This window comes from Lactuca virosa, chromosome 9 (assembly GCF_052849685.1).
Source record: "Lactuca virosa cultivar CGN04683 chromosome 9, Lactuca_virosa_CGN04683_v6, whole genome shotgun sequence".
In the NCBI taxonomy this organism is placed as follows: Eukaryota; Viridiplantae; Streptophyta; class Magnoliopsida; order Asterales; family Asteraceae; genus Lactuca; species Lactuca virosa.
Window position 1 is genome coordinate 278450484 of NC_136434.1, and position 18430 is coordinate 278468913.

The 18430-nt window shown below is 34.2% G+C and overlaps 1 protein-coding gene across 1 annotated transcript; it reads left to right on the forward strand.

Annotated features, from left to right (window-relative positions):
- Window positions 1-16275: 16275 nt before the first annotated feature.
- LOC145138153 (F-box protein At2g27310-like) lies at window positions 16276-17399 on the forward strand. Its single transcript, XM_079072287.1, has one exon. The coding sequence runs from the start codon at window positions 16312-16314 to the stop codon at window positions 17344-17346; it is 1035 nt and encodes a 344-aa protein (XP_078928413.1). The 5' UTR covers window positions 16276-16311; the 3' UTR covers window positions 17347-17399.
- The last annotated feature ends 1031 nt before the right edge of the window (window positions 17400-18430 follow it).

The window sequence follows — 18430 nt, forward strand, 5'->3', positions numbered from 1 at the left end:
GGCTGTTTTGGTGACTTTTTAACGAGAGGAATGCTTCCCGTTTTTCAGCTTGGTCGAAGGAGAAGAAACCGAGAACATCAATGGGTTGTTTCACCAACAAAAATAGAGGAACTCGGTGGTGGTGGTAGCGAATCTTGATGATATTTGGGTTGTTTATTTCGACAACAAGAAGAGAAAGAATAAGATTGTTGCCTCCTTCTTTAGCTAGAGGAAAACCAAATTCTTACTCCTCTAAATGAGGTCTTCTTTGGGTAATTTTTAAAACAAAGATGATGAGGTGAGTTGGAAGTTTTTAAGAGTTTGTGGGTGTCTCAATTGAGGAAACATGCATGGGTATTTATTTACATAGTCTTCACCAGTAGGTTGGAGTAAAACATATTCATCATGTGTGGGGGCAATGAATGAGGCACGTAGTGAGTAGTATGACTATGATGTTTGAAATTATTTCTTATGAAGGCTGCCACATTTGAGGACAAGGGTGTTTATTTCATATAATTATCAAAATAGTATTGTCATGTGTTATACTATGTATCTCTGCATATGAATGTGACTATAGATGGAAGGGAGGTATGTAGATGATTAGAGGGTGGTGAATAATTCAATATTCCCATAATTACTTTTCCTAGCACTTGTACAATGTTTCCTTCAATTTAGGAAAGTTGCCTTACGAGCCTTTTATGGAGAATAGGTACATATGGGGTTAATATATATATATATATATATATATATATATATATATATGGTACCATGTATGTTAAAGAATATAAATCATTCTAAACAAACGAAGGTGATTTAATTAAGCAAGTGGTTAGTGGTGACACATTAGTGATGTTTAACCCACTCAAAATAAATCCTCACTTCACATGTTATGTTACGATATCTGTTAGTTTTCTTATCGTTAGACAAGATTTTTAATAATTTGGGATATTTGGCAAGTGACTATAAATTCTTTTGTCATATATATATATATATATATATATATATATATATATATATGTTGTAAATAATTGGTGGTGTTGTAAATAATTGGTGGATGACATAATAATTGGTGCATGGCAAATTTGTCAACATTTCTAACTAATTACAGTTATATGTTAGTAAAATTTGTAGTATAAATACCCCTCCATTGTAAAGAATGAAACACACCAAAAGTTATAAGAGATATAACTTTCATATTCTCTCTAAATATTCTTTCTTCTCAATTAAAGTTCTTATCAAAGTTTACTAGTTTGGTTTGATTTATAGTTACATTAATTACGCTTAATTCATAACACGTTATCAGCACGAAAGCTCTAATCAAGGTTACTAAACAAGTGGAAAATCACATCTATCTTAATCAAGGTATGTATTACTTAGTAAAAACACTATTAATTATAAAAACCTCAATCATATTAAAATAATAATACTAATGAATTAATGAAACTTATACATTATGAACATTATGGACTACTAACAATTTTTATTTCTTATACTAACATTTCTTTATGTATTCTAATTTTTATACTAACATTTACATTATGCAACTAATTTTTATTTATGCAAACTAACATTTACATTATGCAACTAATTTTTATTTATGCAAACTAACATTTACATTATGCAACTAACTTTTATTTATGCATACTAACATTTATATTATGCTACTAACTTTTATTTGTGCATACTAACATTTAAATTATATTTATTTATACATGTCAATGTTTATTTATATTTTAGATACTCTTCATAATTTTATTTAAACATTTACTAATATTTATTTATGTTTCTAATTAGTAAAGTTATGTATTAGTTATAAGTCTTATTATATGATTTATAAAATACATATACATATATACACAACGGGAATATATATGCAACGGTTATAAACAGCAAAAACAACGGCTATATTTTTTTTACCATAAATAAACATCTTTACCCTGCTTATTTTACCCACAACAAATATTTCTCTCTTCTATCAAATAAATCAATTTCAAGAAATCAAGCTTCAAGATGATTCATCCTTTTGTGATAATCATGACTATAATAGTCATGTTACTTTTCATCCCAATCCTTAACATCGAAGATAATATGGAATTTCATCTACTTTTAGGCTTGTATGCAATGTTAGCTTTACCGCTTCTTTTTTGTGTAATATTTATTGAAATAAATGGATTTTAATTTTAATTTTTATTTTGTTTAAAATTTATAGTTACATTATATCCAACATTGCAAAGCTCGAGTTTGCAGCACTTGAAGTTAGTGGGAAAAACTATGTGCCATGGATGATAGATGTAAAAATGCATCTTGAATCCATGGGTATCTCAAATACTATATATGAATTTAATAATTGCTTGGCACAAGACAAAGCAAAAGCACAAGTTTTCCTTCGTAAGCATATTGATGAAATGTTGAGATTTGAATATCTTGATGTTACTGATCCAAGTATTCTCTGGAATCTTTTGAAAGAAAGATTTGATCATCAAAAGGAAGTTATACTTCCAAATGCTAGAGATGAATGGAGAACACTAAGGTTTCAAGACTTCAAGAAAGTAAATGAATACAACTCAGCTTTGTTCAGAATATGTTCACAACTCAAGTATTGTGGACAAGAGGTTACTGATGAAGATATGTTGGAGAAAACTTACTCAACATTTCATGCAACAAACATTACTTTGATGCAACAATATCGGATGCAAAAGTTCACAAGATATTCTGAACTGAATGCATGTCTGCTCGTTGCAGAACAAAACAATGAACTCTTAATGAAAAACCATGAATCTCGTCCAACGGGATCAGTAGCACTTCTTGAAGCAAATGCTACAAATATTGATTGTCATCGAAACAATACACGTGGACGAGGGCGATGTCGTGGTCGAGGGCGAGGCCGTGGCTATTTTAATCGAAACCAAAGCCATAATCAGAACCATAATTCTGGTCGTGGACAAGGTAATAATCGTGGTCGTGGCCAGAAAAGAAATAATTACCAATATTCACAAAGAAACAATGTCCACACACAAGATAAGGCCAAAGTGGCAAGGCATGATACTGGGACATCACAAAAATCTGATGGTTCATGTTATAGATGTGGTAGCACAGGCCATTGGTCAAGGACCTGTCGCACACCTGCACATCTTTGTCAACTTTATCAAGAGTCCATTAAAGGAAAAGGAAAAGAAGCAAACCTCATTGATAATGTTGAATTCACTCCACTAAATGTTGATGATTTCTGCAATGACATGGAAGACATAAACTAAAAAAAAATCTATTATTTTTCTAGTAAAACTATTTTTCCTTCGTTTGTTTTTCATGTAATGTCTTTCCTACAATAAATGAGCTTTCTTTTTAATAATAATTATGATTATGTTTATTTACTTATTATTCCTTTTATATGTGAAGTTTAATATGAGTCCAACTGGAGCACAAAAGATTGGAGATCTTTGTATAGCAGATAGTGGTAGTACACATACTATTCTGAAATCAAAGAAATATTTTTCAGAATTAGTACCAACAAAAACAGTCATACATACAATATCAGGTCCTGCAGACTTGATAGAGGGAACCGGGAAAGCCCATTTTATATTACCAAATGGTACAAGCTTCTGTATAGAAAATGCCTTATTTTCTCCAAAGTCTAATAGAAACTTATTAAGTTTCAATGACATATATTTCAAAGGTTATGACACAAAATTTGTGACCATTGAAAATAAGAAATATATGTATATTATAGACAAAAACCATGTGCTTGAAAAACTACCAACACTTGATTCTGGTACGCATTATACATATATACATATGATTGAATCAAATATGGTAGTAGAAGGAAAACATTGTGATCTTGGGACATTCAGTTTATGGCATGATAGGTTGGGCCACCCAGGATTAACAATGATGCGAAGGATAATTGAGAATACACACGGGCATCCATTGAAGGACCAAAAGTTTCCTCAATCCAATAGCATAAAACTATGTGCATCTTGTTCCCTTGGAAAGTTAATTATAAAACATTCTCCAATGAAAGTTGAAAGGGAGTCACCTAGATTTCTAGAAAGAATTCAAGGTGATATATGTGGACCGATTCACCCACCATCTGGACCATTTAGATACTTTATGGTCTTAATAGATGCATCCAGAAAATGGTCTCATGTTTGCCTATTATCAACTCGTAATATGGCATTTGCAAAGTTTCTTGCCCAAATTATTAAATTAAGGGCACATTTCCCTGATTATACTATCAAAAGAGTGAGACTTGATAATGCTGGTGAATTTACTTCACAAGCATTTAATGACTATTGTATGTCTGTAGGAATTGTTGTTGAGCATCCAGTTGCTCATGCACACACACAAAATGGTTTAGCTGAATCACTGATTAAACGTCTCCAGCTAATAGCTAGACCATTGATAATGAGGACCAAACTTCCTGTTTCTGTTTGGGGCCATGCAATCTTACATGTTGGATCATTGATACGCATGAGACCAAGTTCATATCATGTATATTCTCCACTACAACTTGCTTTCGGTCAAGAGCCGAATATATCCCATTTGAGAATTTTTGGGTGTGCAGTATATGTCCCTATTGCACCACCTCAACGGACAAAAACGGGTCCTCAAAGAAGGTTGGGAATATATGTTGGTTATGAGTCAGTCTCTATTATAAGATATCTTGAACCATTAACAGGTGATGTTTTCACAGCACGCCTAGCAGATTGTCAATTTGATGAGGCAAATTTCCCATCATTAGGTGGAGAAAAGAAGATTCTGGAAAAGGATGTGTCATGGCATGAGCCTACTTTATCATATCTTGACCCTCGCACAAAGCAATGTGACATGGAAGTTCAAAAGATAATGCATTTCCAAGAAATGGCAAATCAATTACCTGATGCATTTACTGACACAAAAAGGGTGACTAAATCATATATACCAGCTGTCAATGTTCCAGCTCGAATTGACATTCCACATGGACAATCTGATGATAAAGTCACTCAAGAGTCTAAAACACGCCTGAAGCGTGGAAGGCCATTTGGTTCTAAGGATAAGAACCCACGAAAAAGAAGAGGAGCAGAAAATGCACTAGATCACGATGAAAGTGTTCCTGGAGAAACACGAATTATTCAAATTCCCCCAGGAAAGGAGGATGATGCATTAAATTATGGTCAGACAAATAGAATATGTGACCAAAATGAAACTGACAATATAGGTGCAATATTTTCTTATTCAGTTGCATGTGATATTATGAATGATGATCCCGAACCACAATCTGTCATTGAATGTCAAAGAAGAAATGATTGGGCTAAATGGAAGGAAGCTATGCAAGTTGAATTAAATTCTCTTAACAAGAGAAAGGTTTTTGGGAACATTATCCTCACACCTGAAGTTGTGAAACCATTAGGATATAGATGGATCTTCGTACGAAAAAGAAATGAGAAAGACGAAATTGTAAGATACAAGGCCAGGCTTGTTGCTCAAGGTTTCTCTTAAAGACCTGGAATTGATTATGAAGAAACTTATTCACCGGTAATGGATGCAACCACTTTCAGATATTTAATCAGCTTGGCAGTATCTAAAAATTTAGAGATGCGTCTTATGGATGTTGTTACAGCTTACTTGTATGGATCACTTGATAGTGATATCTATATGAAAATCCCTGAAGGATTTAAAATGCCTGAAGCGTTAAGTGCAAAACCCAAAGAAATGTATTCTATAAAATTACAAAGATCTTTGTATGGGTTAAAGCAATCTGGGCGCATGTGGTACAATCGTTTAAGCGATTATTTGACAAGTAAAGGTTATAAAAATAACACTATTTGTCCATGTGTATTTATTAAGAAAACAACATCTGGATATGTGATCATAGCAGTCTATGTTGATGATCTAAACATCATTGGAACGAATAAAGAAATCCTTGAAGTGATTGAACTTTTAAAGAAAGAATTTGAAATGAAAGATCTTGGAAAAACCAAATATTGTCTTGGTTTACAGATTGAGCATATGCCTAACGGAATACTTGTGCATCAATCAAATTACACAGAAAGAGTCTTGAAACGTTTCAATATGGAAAATGCAAATCCTTTAAGCACTCCAATGGTTGTTAGATCATTAAATATTGACAAGGATCCATTTCGTCCATGCGAAGAAAATGAAGAAGTCCTTGGTTCAGAAGTACCATATCTAAATGCAATTGGAGCTCTTATGTATATTACCAATTGTACTAGACCTGACATTTCTTTCGCTGCAAACTTGCTAGCAAGATTTAGTTCAGCCCCAACAAAAAGACATTGGAATGGAATCAAACATATTTTTTGATACCTTCGAGGAACTAGTGATTTAGGGTTATTTTACCCTAACAATTCAAAACAAGGCTTGATTGGTTATGCAGATGCAGGTTATTTGTCTGATCCTCATAAAGCTAGATCTCAAACTGGATATGTATTCATGAATGGAGGTACTGCAATTTCCTGGCGTTCTCAAAAGCAAACACTTGTTGCCACATCCTCAAATCATGCTGAAGTAATTGCACTAAATGAAGCTAGTAGAGAATGTGTTGGATTAATGTCTAAGTCCATAACTATATTTGGTATGTACTTGACCCGACCCGGCATGGTCCATTTGGGTTGCACTTCACCGGCACAATTTATATGGATAGTCTTTTGAGAATAGGATATTTATGATTTATATTAATATATTATAAGTTCTAATATATTAATATGAAATCATATTATTTAATTAGTATTGATCAAGAATTAATTTAGAATTAATTAAGTGATCAAAAAGAACTAATTAAATATGGACTCTTATATATATGGAATGGGTCAAGTTCATTTAGGTTGGGCTAAGCTTTCATGGATGGTCCATGGAGCTTTTAACCCATGGATCCTATGTAAATGAAAGGTCATGGGTATTAGGGTTTACATGGATGTAACCCTAATCCTCCATAATATATAAAGGGGTCCTTGGCTCACAAAATTGGCACAAGTGTGTGAAAATAAGAGTGGGCCGATTTTAGTGTGCATACATATTCTCTCAAGTTCTTCCAAGGTGTTTTGGTGATTTGTGATTCCATTTGAGGCTTCCACACTATTGGGGCTAAGCTCTTAAAGCTTGAAGACATCAAGCTACATCAAAAGGTATGTCATCTAACTAGAACTTTGTAGTATAGGTGCTTCATAATATGCTAGTTAGGATGAAACCTTGGAATAGTTAATATTTGCATGTATAATAGAGAAAACATAGATCCAAGGTTTATAGGGTTGCATGTACACCGTAGGAGTGTTAGAATGCTCAAAACCCAACAGTGGTATCAGAGCCATGGGCTGTTTTATGTTATATTGATGCAAATGTTTTATTTTCAAGTTGAAAAAAAAAAGGAAAAAAAACATGACGTTTATCAAATTTTAAGATAATTACTTGTTTTGTGAAAAACGAATTATTTGTAAAATTTGAATCATTTTTTATATGAGTTGAATTAGGTCAAATTTAGTAAAAGATAAAATGATATGATTATTTTATTAGTTTTAAAAGTTTGATCTAAATGTTTTAAGGAGTTACATATTTTGTCATAAAATTTTGGAGCTCAAAAGTTTTTTTTTTTAAGTTGTGATCTTAAGGGTTTTTGAAACTTCCATAAGTTATGGATATGAAAGTTTTTTTTTAAAAAAAAATTGATTCAAAGTTTTTATGGAGTTACAAAATTTGGTGTTAATGTTTTAAAGAATTCCATAACTTGTTCTTAAGTTATGGAACATGGAAAGTTTCATCATAAAACACCATTAATTCCATAAGTTATGGAATCCAAAGGTTTTCAAGAATTACAAAACTTGCCCTCAAGTTTTGGAATTTGAGAAAAGTTTTTTATGAAAAAAAAAATTGAATTCCAAAACTCTTGGGTTCATAACTTAAACAATTAATTAAATGGTTTTAATTTTGAGTTTAATAATTGGAATTATGATGTTTTTATTGAATAATTCAATTAACTTTTATGGACTTTATTAATAGATAATTAAAGTGTTTAATTAAAAGAGAATTAATAATTCCATAATGACATGGTTTAAGTTTAATTAAATTAAGAGTATAGTTTAATTAATAGATTAAACCACCAAGTATTTTAAATGTCTAAAATACACCCTTATACTATTATAATATTAAAAGTTTAATATATTATATGTATAAGAGCAAGTCGTCTTACCATTAGTAGGCCTCATTCACGAAGCCGGTCTATAAGGGGGTATAAGGTTACTGCCTATAAAATGGCAGTTTAATGGGTGTCCACTCTCACTCACCGCTTCCTTGACCGGTGGAGGGTCGTTAGCCGAACAGGTAGGACAATGACTATAATTCTCCCTTCATTATAAGTATAATGATAAATACTAAGTAACTAAACACTTATAAATTCCCAATCTTAGTTACTTAGGAAAATGTGAATAAGGTGCTAATCCATGAAATTACACTTTGCACTTTGTTTAAGCTGTTAGTGGAGCGTGTGTGGTTAACCGGCACACTAACCTGGACTTAACAAGGTAGGCAAAGGGTAACTTAATGTTTATCATAGTATCGTTGGAGCGTATGTGGTTAACCGGCACATCGATTGAGGGGTAAATATTAAGGGTACCAAGTATATTTGCATGGTTACTTCACACCTTGTTTTGTGATCCTCGGCATCCCAGTCACAAAACCTGAAGGGCACACTCGAGATTGAAACATGCCATTGAAAAGTTCAATGAATCTCAAAAGAATCTAGGAGTTTCAAAACCAATTAAAACCTAATAATACATTTCGTTTATCTTGGTGGAAATTGGTGAATCGTCATTCACCTACCTTCAAGTATTTTATAGCTTGGATTACGGCATCCCTCTTCCAAGTTATAAAATAGTTTGTTGGGTCCTAGCCTTAATATATCATATTGGGTGTTATATTAAGGACTTAAATCAACTTTACGTGAATTTCTCCCATTGTTGATGTCTGGTTTAGACAACAATGATCTTCCCAAACCAAGCTTTCCTAATGAATATGACTTCCCGAGTTTGGCTCATGGAAGTCATACTTCTCTTCCTCCACCTCCTCCAATTATTCTCCCTAACCCACAAGTTCAAGGTCACTCAAGCCGTAATGGCAAGCAAGGTCTATATGTGATCACATCTTAGAGATGAAGTCACATATTGACAAGCCGGGAGAGTTGGGTGTCAAAGTCTTGAGAAAGTTGGATGTTCAATCACTTTCTAAGTCACATAGTGAGTTCCTTTGGGACTACTATGAAATAGACTATGACATGAACCTTAATGATCATATCTATTTGCTTGGTGCTACTGAATCAGCAATGATTTGGAACGATAGTAAAACAAATTTGATTAGAAGATAAACTTCCCAAAAACTTTATGGACAGTGACAATGGTGACACTGGAAATCCAGAAAAGCATTCTCTTCCCAATGGAAAGGGATTGGCCATAGTCAACCCGGTTGACCAAATGGTAAAGAGAAAGGCTAAGTCTGAGATAGTCCCATTACCAAAGGGTCCATATGTTTATTTTGCCAAAGGAAGGGGCGTTGATTGCAAAGCTGCCAAATTTACTTAAGGATGTTAAAGTCAATAAGTTTGACTCTACATCAGGTAGAGCCCATTATCTAACTCTGTTAAGTTATATTCTGAGATCCTCATTACATGATGTGACTGGGTCACATGTTGATGTTTTAAGAATCAAATAATAGAGATAAATCTTAAAGGAAGTATATGCTGATTCTGATCGCGAAGGTGGATTTCGATCGCAATAGAATTTTGAGCAGTTGCTTAGAAGTTATGATATATTGCTAAGGAATAGATAACAACAATTTTCCATATGGATTGTAAGGGTGAGTTTTTCCGCAAAGTTTTAAAATAAAAGAGAATTGTTTAATTTTATTTATTTGAAGTATCCTTACAATGACATTTGTGGAAAATTGTTGCTTATATGATTCCACTGACAGCAATATTGGAAAATGGATTTGATTCTTTCATTTGTGGTAGTGTCTAAATTTACCAAATCAGGAAAGTTCCTCATCACCCAAGTTTCAATTGGACCGAAACTTGGAATCATGCAAGTTGAATAGTATGATGAATGAGAACTTTCAAGCATTGGAAAATCAAGACTAATTACTTGTTCACATGGATGTGTGAGTCAAGTGAAGGACTAAAGGGATCGAGTACACATTCTTGTGCACTGGTCATGTCCACCACAAAGCTCGTTAAGACTATTTGATTTACTAAAGTTTAGTAAATATAGTTATACTTACAAGTTTAAGTATAATTCTGAAACATTGGAAAAATCTCAATGTATGGCAGAACGAATGGGAAGAATCATATTAGGCAAAAAGATAAAAGTTTCTCCCATCTGAAAAGATGGGAGAGTACTTTAGTATCATGTTTGTGATCATCTTAATGATTTAGAAATCATATCACAATTAGTCCTCTAAAGGTCATCTTAGTGCATTCTTATGACTAAGAAGAGGAGTCATGAATTGTTGAAATGGTTAGATCAGGAAGATGAGTCATACTTCGTTCCAAAACAATTCTTAGAGTCATACTCCAAGATTGTAACTTGAGTGACATATCTTAAAGAAATGTTTAAAACACTTGTCAAATGTAAGAGTAAAAGTGTCCTACTCTTGTACTTTTGAAATTGGTAAGTTATGATGTTTTGGATAAAACAAAGACCAACTAAGGCCAATTGTGTGAAGTGTTTGTCTTGATAAAGAATCCGCACTATCTCTTGAATATTTGGCAAGATAGTCTTATATGTCAAGAGGATAGTGGGAGTCTTAAAGATCCTAAAAATAATTTCAAGAACTAATCAAGAATAAAACCTGAGGTTCTTCACTAGCACACGACTTGAGGTTTATAACCTATCGTGTTGACATATTCCGTGCCCATTCCAGTTAAAGTTGGCTTTCCATAGGAGTTCTGAAAGTTCTTAATTGGTTGCATAACAACTTGGAAGCAATGGCAGGCCCTGTACTGCCAGGTGGCAAGAAGTTAAGATTGCATAAGTTCAGTCCATATGAGTTTGGATTTGTCATTATCCTTGTCTTGTGACTATGGTTTTGACGATTCACATGGATAAGAACACATACACCATAAAATCTAAGGGTCATAAGGTTTCTCTCCGATTCATGAAAATGATGGTGAGGAAACACTTCCACCAAGTAGATTTGAAGCAGATGGCAAAAGGTCTAAACAATTGAGACTATGATTACGGCATCCCTTTTCATAGTTCTGAAATTGTTTAGACACACATGCATGCTATCTAAGGAAAGGTGTATGATTTTGATAAAGTTTTATCAAAGCATCTCGTATCAGAAATCTGAACTTTGGTAAGAAAGTCAATAAAGTATTGATTTCTAGAAGTCCAACTGATTTTTGAGTACATGTCAAAGCTAGTGGGAGCATAAGTGTTATGCTAATAATCATCATGTTAGTGGGAGCATGATAATTATTGTTAGTGTTGCAAGTTAGCAATGTTAATTATAGAAAACAAAAGTTTCAATTCGTGAGGCTGCAGGGATTGAAAAAGTTGTTTTGCTATAATTAAGGGAGATGATATACTTCATTTCAGTTCTAAAGGCTTAGATTGAGACCTTAATCATCTTTAGTCAAGAATATATATATGAATTTCATGTTGGATTGGTTCAACTTAAGGAAATTCTATATATTGCGTTCTCAAAATTCGATTATGATTACGGCATCCCTCTTCATAGTCAAATTTTGAAAACATGGCAAATAAAAATATTGTAGCAAAAGACTGGTCTAGAATCATGTCTTTATGTGAGACATCATGAATCGTGTACCATTTGCTTTGGGTACAGGATCGATTGCATGTGCTATAATATTTGTCATTTCTAAATTTTTCCAAATGCCCAGAGGCATTAAGAAGGGAAAATGTCTATAATTGGATATGACTAAAATGATTAAGCAATTGTCGAGGACAATCTGAGGTTTACCAAAGATTGGTTGCTCAGGGACAGTTGGAAGTATAGTGCTAATTTTGGAAGGACCATATTGACATATTCTGAAAAGAGGCATCTCTTATTCAGAAATGATAGTCAAAATGAGAATATGGAGTTGTCTCCATAGGTGGAAGTTATCTGTGTAAGATTAGAAAACTTAATGCAAGAAGCATGTCCAAAGCAATGTACTTTGAATATGAGACTTAGTTTCCATGGGGTTGAACTCCATTGGAATACCTTATAATGATTGTTGACAAGTCTTTGTAACTTTGTACACTTTCATTACAAGAGGTCAGTGCATATAAGTTTAAAATCTAAACAAATTTCAATAAATGATAGGAATTTGGAATTCTTACATTTTTTGATAAGGATTTGGGAGTGTGAAAATAGAATCATTGAAAGTATGTTCAATCGATCTAGTTCACAAAGTAAGGATCATAGACAAACATAAAGTGCATACTTGGTGTATGGCAAATCTATTGTTTAAGAAAAAACATAGTGTACATGCTTGGAGCATGGGACAACTAGTGTTTTTTAATTCAAGAATAAAGTTGATAAAACCGAAACAATGAATAATGAGTAATCAGTATGGTGATAAATAAAAGTGTTTATTTATATTCATAGATTTTGATACCATATTTTTGATTCATTTATTCTTGTGTTTCTCTTTGCATGTTTTGACTTCCAGAATAACTAAGTCGCTCTTCCTGAATGATTAAGTTATTCAAACCATCCACAGTCGGTCATATGTTGGAAGTAGATATGAATCAAGACTGTCATGAGTTGGCTTGTAGAGGTCCAAGTTGGTGGACAAAGTGGTGCTACAACACTCATGAGTGCTCATAAGTTCTGAGTATTGGATTCAACCGACGCTCATTTGAATCACTTCATGGATTTTATCATGAGTGATCATGAGACGATAATATCTTATATTCTTCAAACCTAGAGATATGAGTTGTTACTATGAGTTGGTTATACATTGATTGCACGAAAACACATTGGTAACTCGATGTTATAAAACGTGCCTTTGTGTATGATTCAACAAGTAGTAGGACAAGCCATATGAGTCGAAGTTTATCCATTCCTTTTACCTTCGGGATAAAAGCGATATCTGTGGGCCCCTCGATGATTTAGCGATGACACATGTGAGTGCTTGGCCAAGCCAGGACTGATTTGATTTGTTCAATCAGTCAGTCATCATAAATCGAAAATCGGGAAACAACAAATGGACAGAGAGAATGATTATAATCCATGTCTCAGTCCATATGATATCTAGAATGGAGGAATATATGATCCCTTATCTAATGGACAAGTTATTGACAAGGTCAGAGTTCGACAGCGGCTTTAAGAGCTACGATTGCCAGTTAGGTTTTGAAGTCATACTCAATAATAGTTTTAGACTTATCCAAGTGGGAGACTGTTGGATTAATGTCTAAGTCCATAACTATATTTGGTATGTACTTGACCCGACCCGGCATGGTCCATTTGGGTTGCACTTCACCGGCACAATTTATATGGATAGTCTTTTGAGAATAGTATATTTATGATTTATATTAATATATTATAAGTTCTAATATATTAATATGGAATCATATTATTTAATTAGTATCGATCAAGAATTAATTTAGAATTAATTAAGTGATCAAAAAGAACTAATTAAATATGGACTCTTATATATATGGAATGGGCCAAGTTCATTTAGGTTGGGCTAAGCTTTCATGGATGGTCCATGGAGCTTTTAACCCATGGATCCTATGTAAATGAAAGGTCATGGGTATTAGGGTTTACATGGATGTAACCCTAATCCTCCATAATATATAAAGGGGTCCTTGGCTCACAAAATTGGCACAAGTGTGTGAAAATAAGAGTGGGCCGATTTTAGTGTGCATACATATTCTCTCAAGTTCTTCCAAGGTGTTTTGGTGATTTGTGATTCCATTTGAGGCTTCCACACTATTGGGGCTAAGCTCTTAAAGCTTGAAGACATCAAGCTACATCAAAAGGTATGTCATCTAACTAGAACTTTGTAGTATAGGTGCTTCATAATATGCTAGTTAGGATGAAACCTTGGAATAGTTAATATTTGCATGTATAATAGAGAAAACATAGATCCAAGGTTTATAGGGTTGCATGTACACCATAGGAGTGTTAGAATGCTCAAAACCCAACAGAATGTACATGGTTAAGATCGATGACACAACTAGTTTTAACTTCATGTGGACTTGAAAAGGATATATGTCCAACTTTAATTTATGAAGATAACTCAGCATGTGTCACTCAAATGAAAGAGGGATATATCAAGAGCGACAGGACAAAACATATACCTCCAAAGTTTTTTGAGTACACTGAAGAGCTTATAAAGAACCATCAAGTTGAAATCAAATATGTTCAATCCAGTAACAATGCAGCAGACCTTTTTACGAAGGCACTTCCTACTGCAATCTTCAGGAAACATGTCCATGGCATCGGAATGCGACATGTGCATAGAACATAATGTGACGGATGTCTAAATAAGGGGGAGTCAACTATACACTGCACTCTTTTTCCCTTCGCTAAAGTTTTTTTCCCACTGGGTTTTCTTTAGCAAGGTTTTTAATGAGGCAGTACGTCAAAGTTGAATGCTAAAATAATGTCATCCAAGGGGGAGTGTTGTAAATAATTGGTGGTGTTGTAAATAATTGGTGGATGACATAATAATTGGTGCATGACAAATTTGTCAACGTTTCTAAATAGTTACAATTATATGTTAGTAAAATTTGTAGTATAAATACCCCTCCATTGTAAAGACTGAAACACACCAAAAGTTATAAGAGATATAACTTTCATATTCTCTCTAAATATTCTTTCTTCTCAATTAAAGTTCTTATCAAAGTTTACTAGTTTGGTTTGATTTATAGTTACATTAATTACGCTTAATTCATAACAATATATATATTATTCCACCTTTTTATTCTTTGGTTATAATGTAACTATTTTTATTGCAGTGGTTTGGTCGACGTTTTTCGACCTAAAATTACCAATTGTTACATGAAGGTAGTTTCCAGGGTGCTGAAATCCTTGCTTGAAAACAACCAACAGCCACTAAACATGAAGCAATAGGTGTCGATGAAACAACCACCCACAACCGATGCCCGTAACCTTGGCGGTTCCCTTCAACCTCGTTGACGCCCTTATCTCATGTAGCTTCAGTTCTAGCCCTAAATCGATAAAACAACCACCCTTGACCACCGTCGCATCCACACCTCGAGCTTCCAGAGTGGTAGGACAAATTTTAGAACCCACGATCAACCACCATACTGTCTTTTTTATTCAGTTCCTCACAAGTCGTGACCGTCATCCATCAATTTCATTTAGCTATTCTCGGTTCGGTGGTGTTGGTAGGCGGAGCTTCATCAACATGAACAAAATCGGTACCAAGACATCTAGTTGAAAGACCTAACTATTTCCAACTTTGATTCATCCATATTTTTTTTGGTTTCATCCATGATTTTGTGCTAATTTTGATTACATTTTGTTGAAAGCCATGAATTTGATTTCAGTCAAAGGAGAAATCGGTTAAAATAGATTTCAGGTTTAGATTTCAGAATTTGAATTTATATTTAGGTTTAATTTTGATTTTGGGTTTGTTTTCATCTTGAGTTCAGGTTTAATTTGAGATTTTGATATCAGCATGAGCTTAATTTTTTGGAGCGTTTTCAATTCAATACTTCAATATTTTGTTGATGGATCACATGAGAAGAGAGCAAAAAGGGTAAGGGAAAAAAAAGAGAAAGGGGAGAAATGAGAAATAAGAAGAAACAGAGTGGGAACGATTGCAGGGGAGTTCGCCAGAGTTTTGATGTTTACCGAAGTTGATAAATATACAGGTGGTGGTGTCGATGGTCAATGGAGAAAGAGAAGTATGGGTGATGGATGTGGGTTGTGGGTCCCATATGTGTAATCAAACTATTTTATTATTAGATTAATTACAAATAAATAACAGAAAATTAAAAATAAAATAAAAAAGACAATATAGTCTTTTTAGGTCTGACAGGGACCAAATACGCAAAAAAAATAGATTTTAAACACCTTCCGAGTTATAAAAAAAGGCAGCGGCCAAACACATAAATTAACCTAAAGCACATAGACCATTCCTGTAATTTACTCTAAATTATGTTAAGTTCACTGTCTTCTAAACCTGCTTTACATAATAGTATTTAAATATACACATTCTCATGTGGTCTTCTTGTTTAATTTCGATTTTTGTTTTTACGACCGACTTTATTATGTAGATTTGGACTTTAATCGACATCATTTTCAAACCCCAGCTATAATTATACCTCGTCACTGCCCATACCAATCCGACAACCTTTACTTCTGTTGGCGATGGCATCTGCTTCTTCTCCATCACCTTTCACCGATCTCCACCCACTCATCATCCAGACCCAAATCTTACCAAGACTCGACGGTCAATCTCTCTCCTCCGCCGCAACTGCATCATCTTATATACGAGCCCTATGCGCCGATGACATGCTCTGGGCTGACATCTGCAAGTCCACATGGCCGTCGATAACCCACCCACGTATTCACAACCTCATCTCCACCTTCCCCGCCGGTCATCGCTCTTTCTTCCAAGACTCTTTTCAGCCACCAATCACCGTCGTTAAACATCGTAACCACCATCGTTCCCGGTCTATCTCCCACCCAGATTGCTCCTTAACTCATCAACCTTTTCCATCTGAACTTATTTCGGCTGTGGATATACGCTACCATGACGACATCATTTACTCCAGAGCCGAATTCACCGACACCACAACCGAATTTCTATCATCCGCGTTTAAGATTGTATTAAAGGATGATCCTGAAGTCACCGGAATGCCTCGATCCATTGACTTTAATGTCGAAGACGTGGTAGACTCCGACGACGCAACAATATCACACCTTCAAGAGTCGATAACGCTAAACTGGATCTTAATTGATCCGACCCTGAAACGAGCTGTAAACCTATCCAGTATTAAACCTGTTCTTGCATGGATAACTGACAGCATCTATCTCCGATACGTCGTCGTTCTACCCGGGTGCGGCTCAAATGAAACGGTTGAATGTAGAATAGAGGTGAAGTTGGGCGCTGGTAAAGGAGGGGTGGCGTTGTACGTAAGGGAGGTTATACTCAATGTACTAAACGTGGCTTGTAATCATTTGAGCGGGAAGGACTTTTTGGTAATTACAAACAAGGCATTTTTGGAAAGATATAATATCAGGAGGGATGTAGTCGAGTGTGATGTTGGAAGGAATCAAACAAAATGCGTAAAAGGTGATGAAACCATCAGCGGTTTCCTGGGTCAGAGTTATATTATTCCCAGGCTGTCATTCTTATTGTGCTTTTGCTTTTTGCATATATTATATTGTAACATAATATGATGTTCAACCAACTTTTGGTTTAAGTATTAATTTAAATATATTCTCTTGTACTACTTGCTTTTGTATAGGAATTTATGGAGATAGTGTACTATTAATTATATATATATATATATATATATATATATATATATATATATATATATATATATATATATATATATAAAGATTTTAAAATAGAAAATATAAAGTAATCATATAATATCTTTTATGTATATAGTTTAAGTGGACTTTTAAGAATATTCGTAGTCATCGAACCGTTAAAACTTGGGTATGGTTTTCTTGTTTGTTTCTATATTTCGCTTGATTTGATTTGTTCGTTTCATCAATTTCGTGGGTTTCGTTTTGCTTGTTGTTTTTGTTGATTTCGAGATCTTGATTGTTGCTGCTGCTAATCATATTTACCTTTGTTTTTGTTATTCTCGTTTGATTGATATTGGAAATATGACCCCGAGAAATGATTATCTTCTGTCTATTAATATCCAACTCGAGGGCAAGAACTATACCTATTGGAATTATGTTATGAAGAATTTCATGCGAGGCCACACTATGTGAGAGATTGTTACAGGTGACAAAAAGAAACCAACAGATAACAAGGCTGCAAGTTATGTAACCTTACTTGATTAATAGGAGACTGTTAACTCCAAGTTCATTACTTGGATTAATAATTTTGTTATCCAGTCTATTGGTACTCAGTTGGCGAAGTATGACACAGTAAAGGAGGTTTGAGACACTTGGCTAGGATGTATACTCAGTCTAATATTGCAAAGCAATATCAGTTAGAGTTTGATATTCAATCCCTCCAACAGAGCAATATCAGTGTCCAAGAATATTGTCCAGCTATGTCGGATTTGTGGGATCAGTCGGCTCTTACAGAACCTGATGTGTTGAAGGCTTTTAAGCCTTATGTTGATAGAAGGGAAGTGCAACGTTTGGTTCAGTTCTTGATGGTATTACATTTAGATTTTAAAGGCTTAAGCGGATCAATCTTACATCACACACCTCTTTCCACTGTTGATTCGGCTGTTCACGAGTTCATTGTTGAAGAAATTTGGTATCAAGTCCCATGCTGACAAAGGTCCCATGA

What these genes read in the sequence shown, in the direction of transcription:
- LOC145138153 (XM_079072287.1), top strand. Translation starts at nt 16,312, where the DNA reads ATGGCATCTGCTTCTTCTCCATCACCTTTCACCGATCTCCACCCACTC.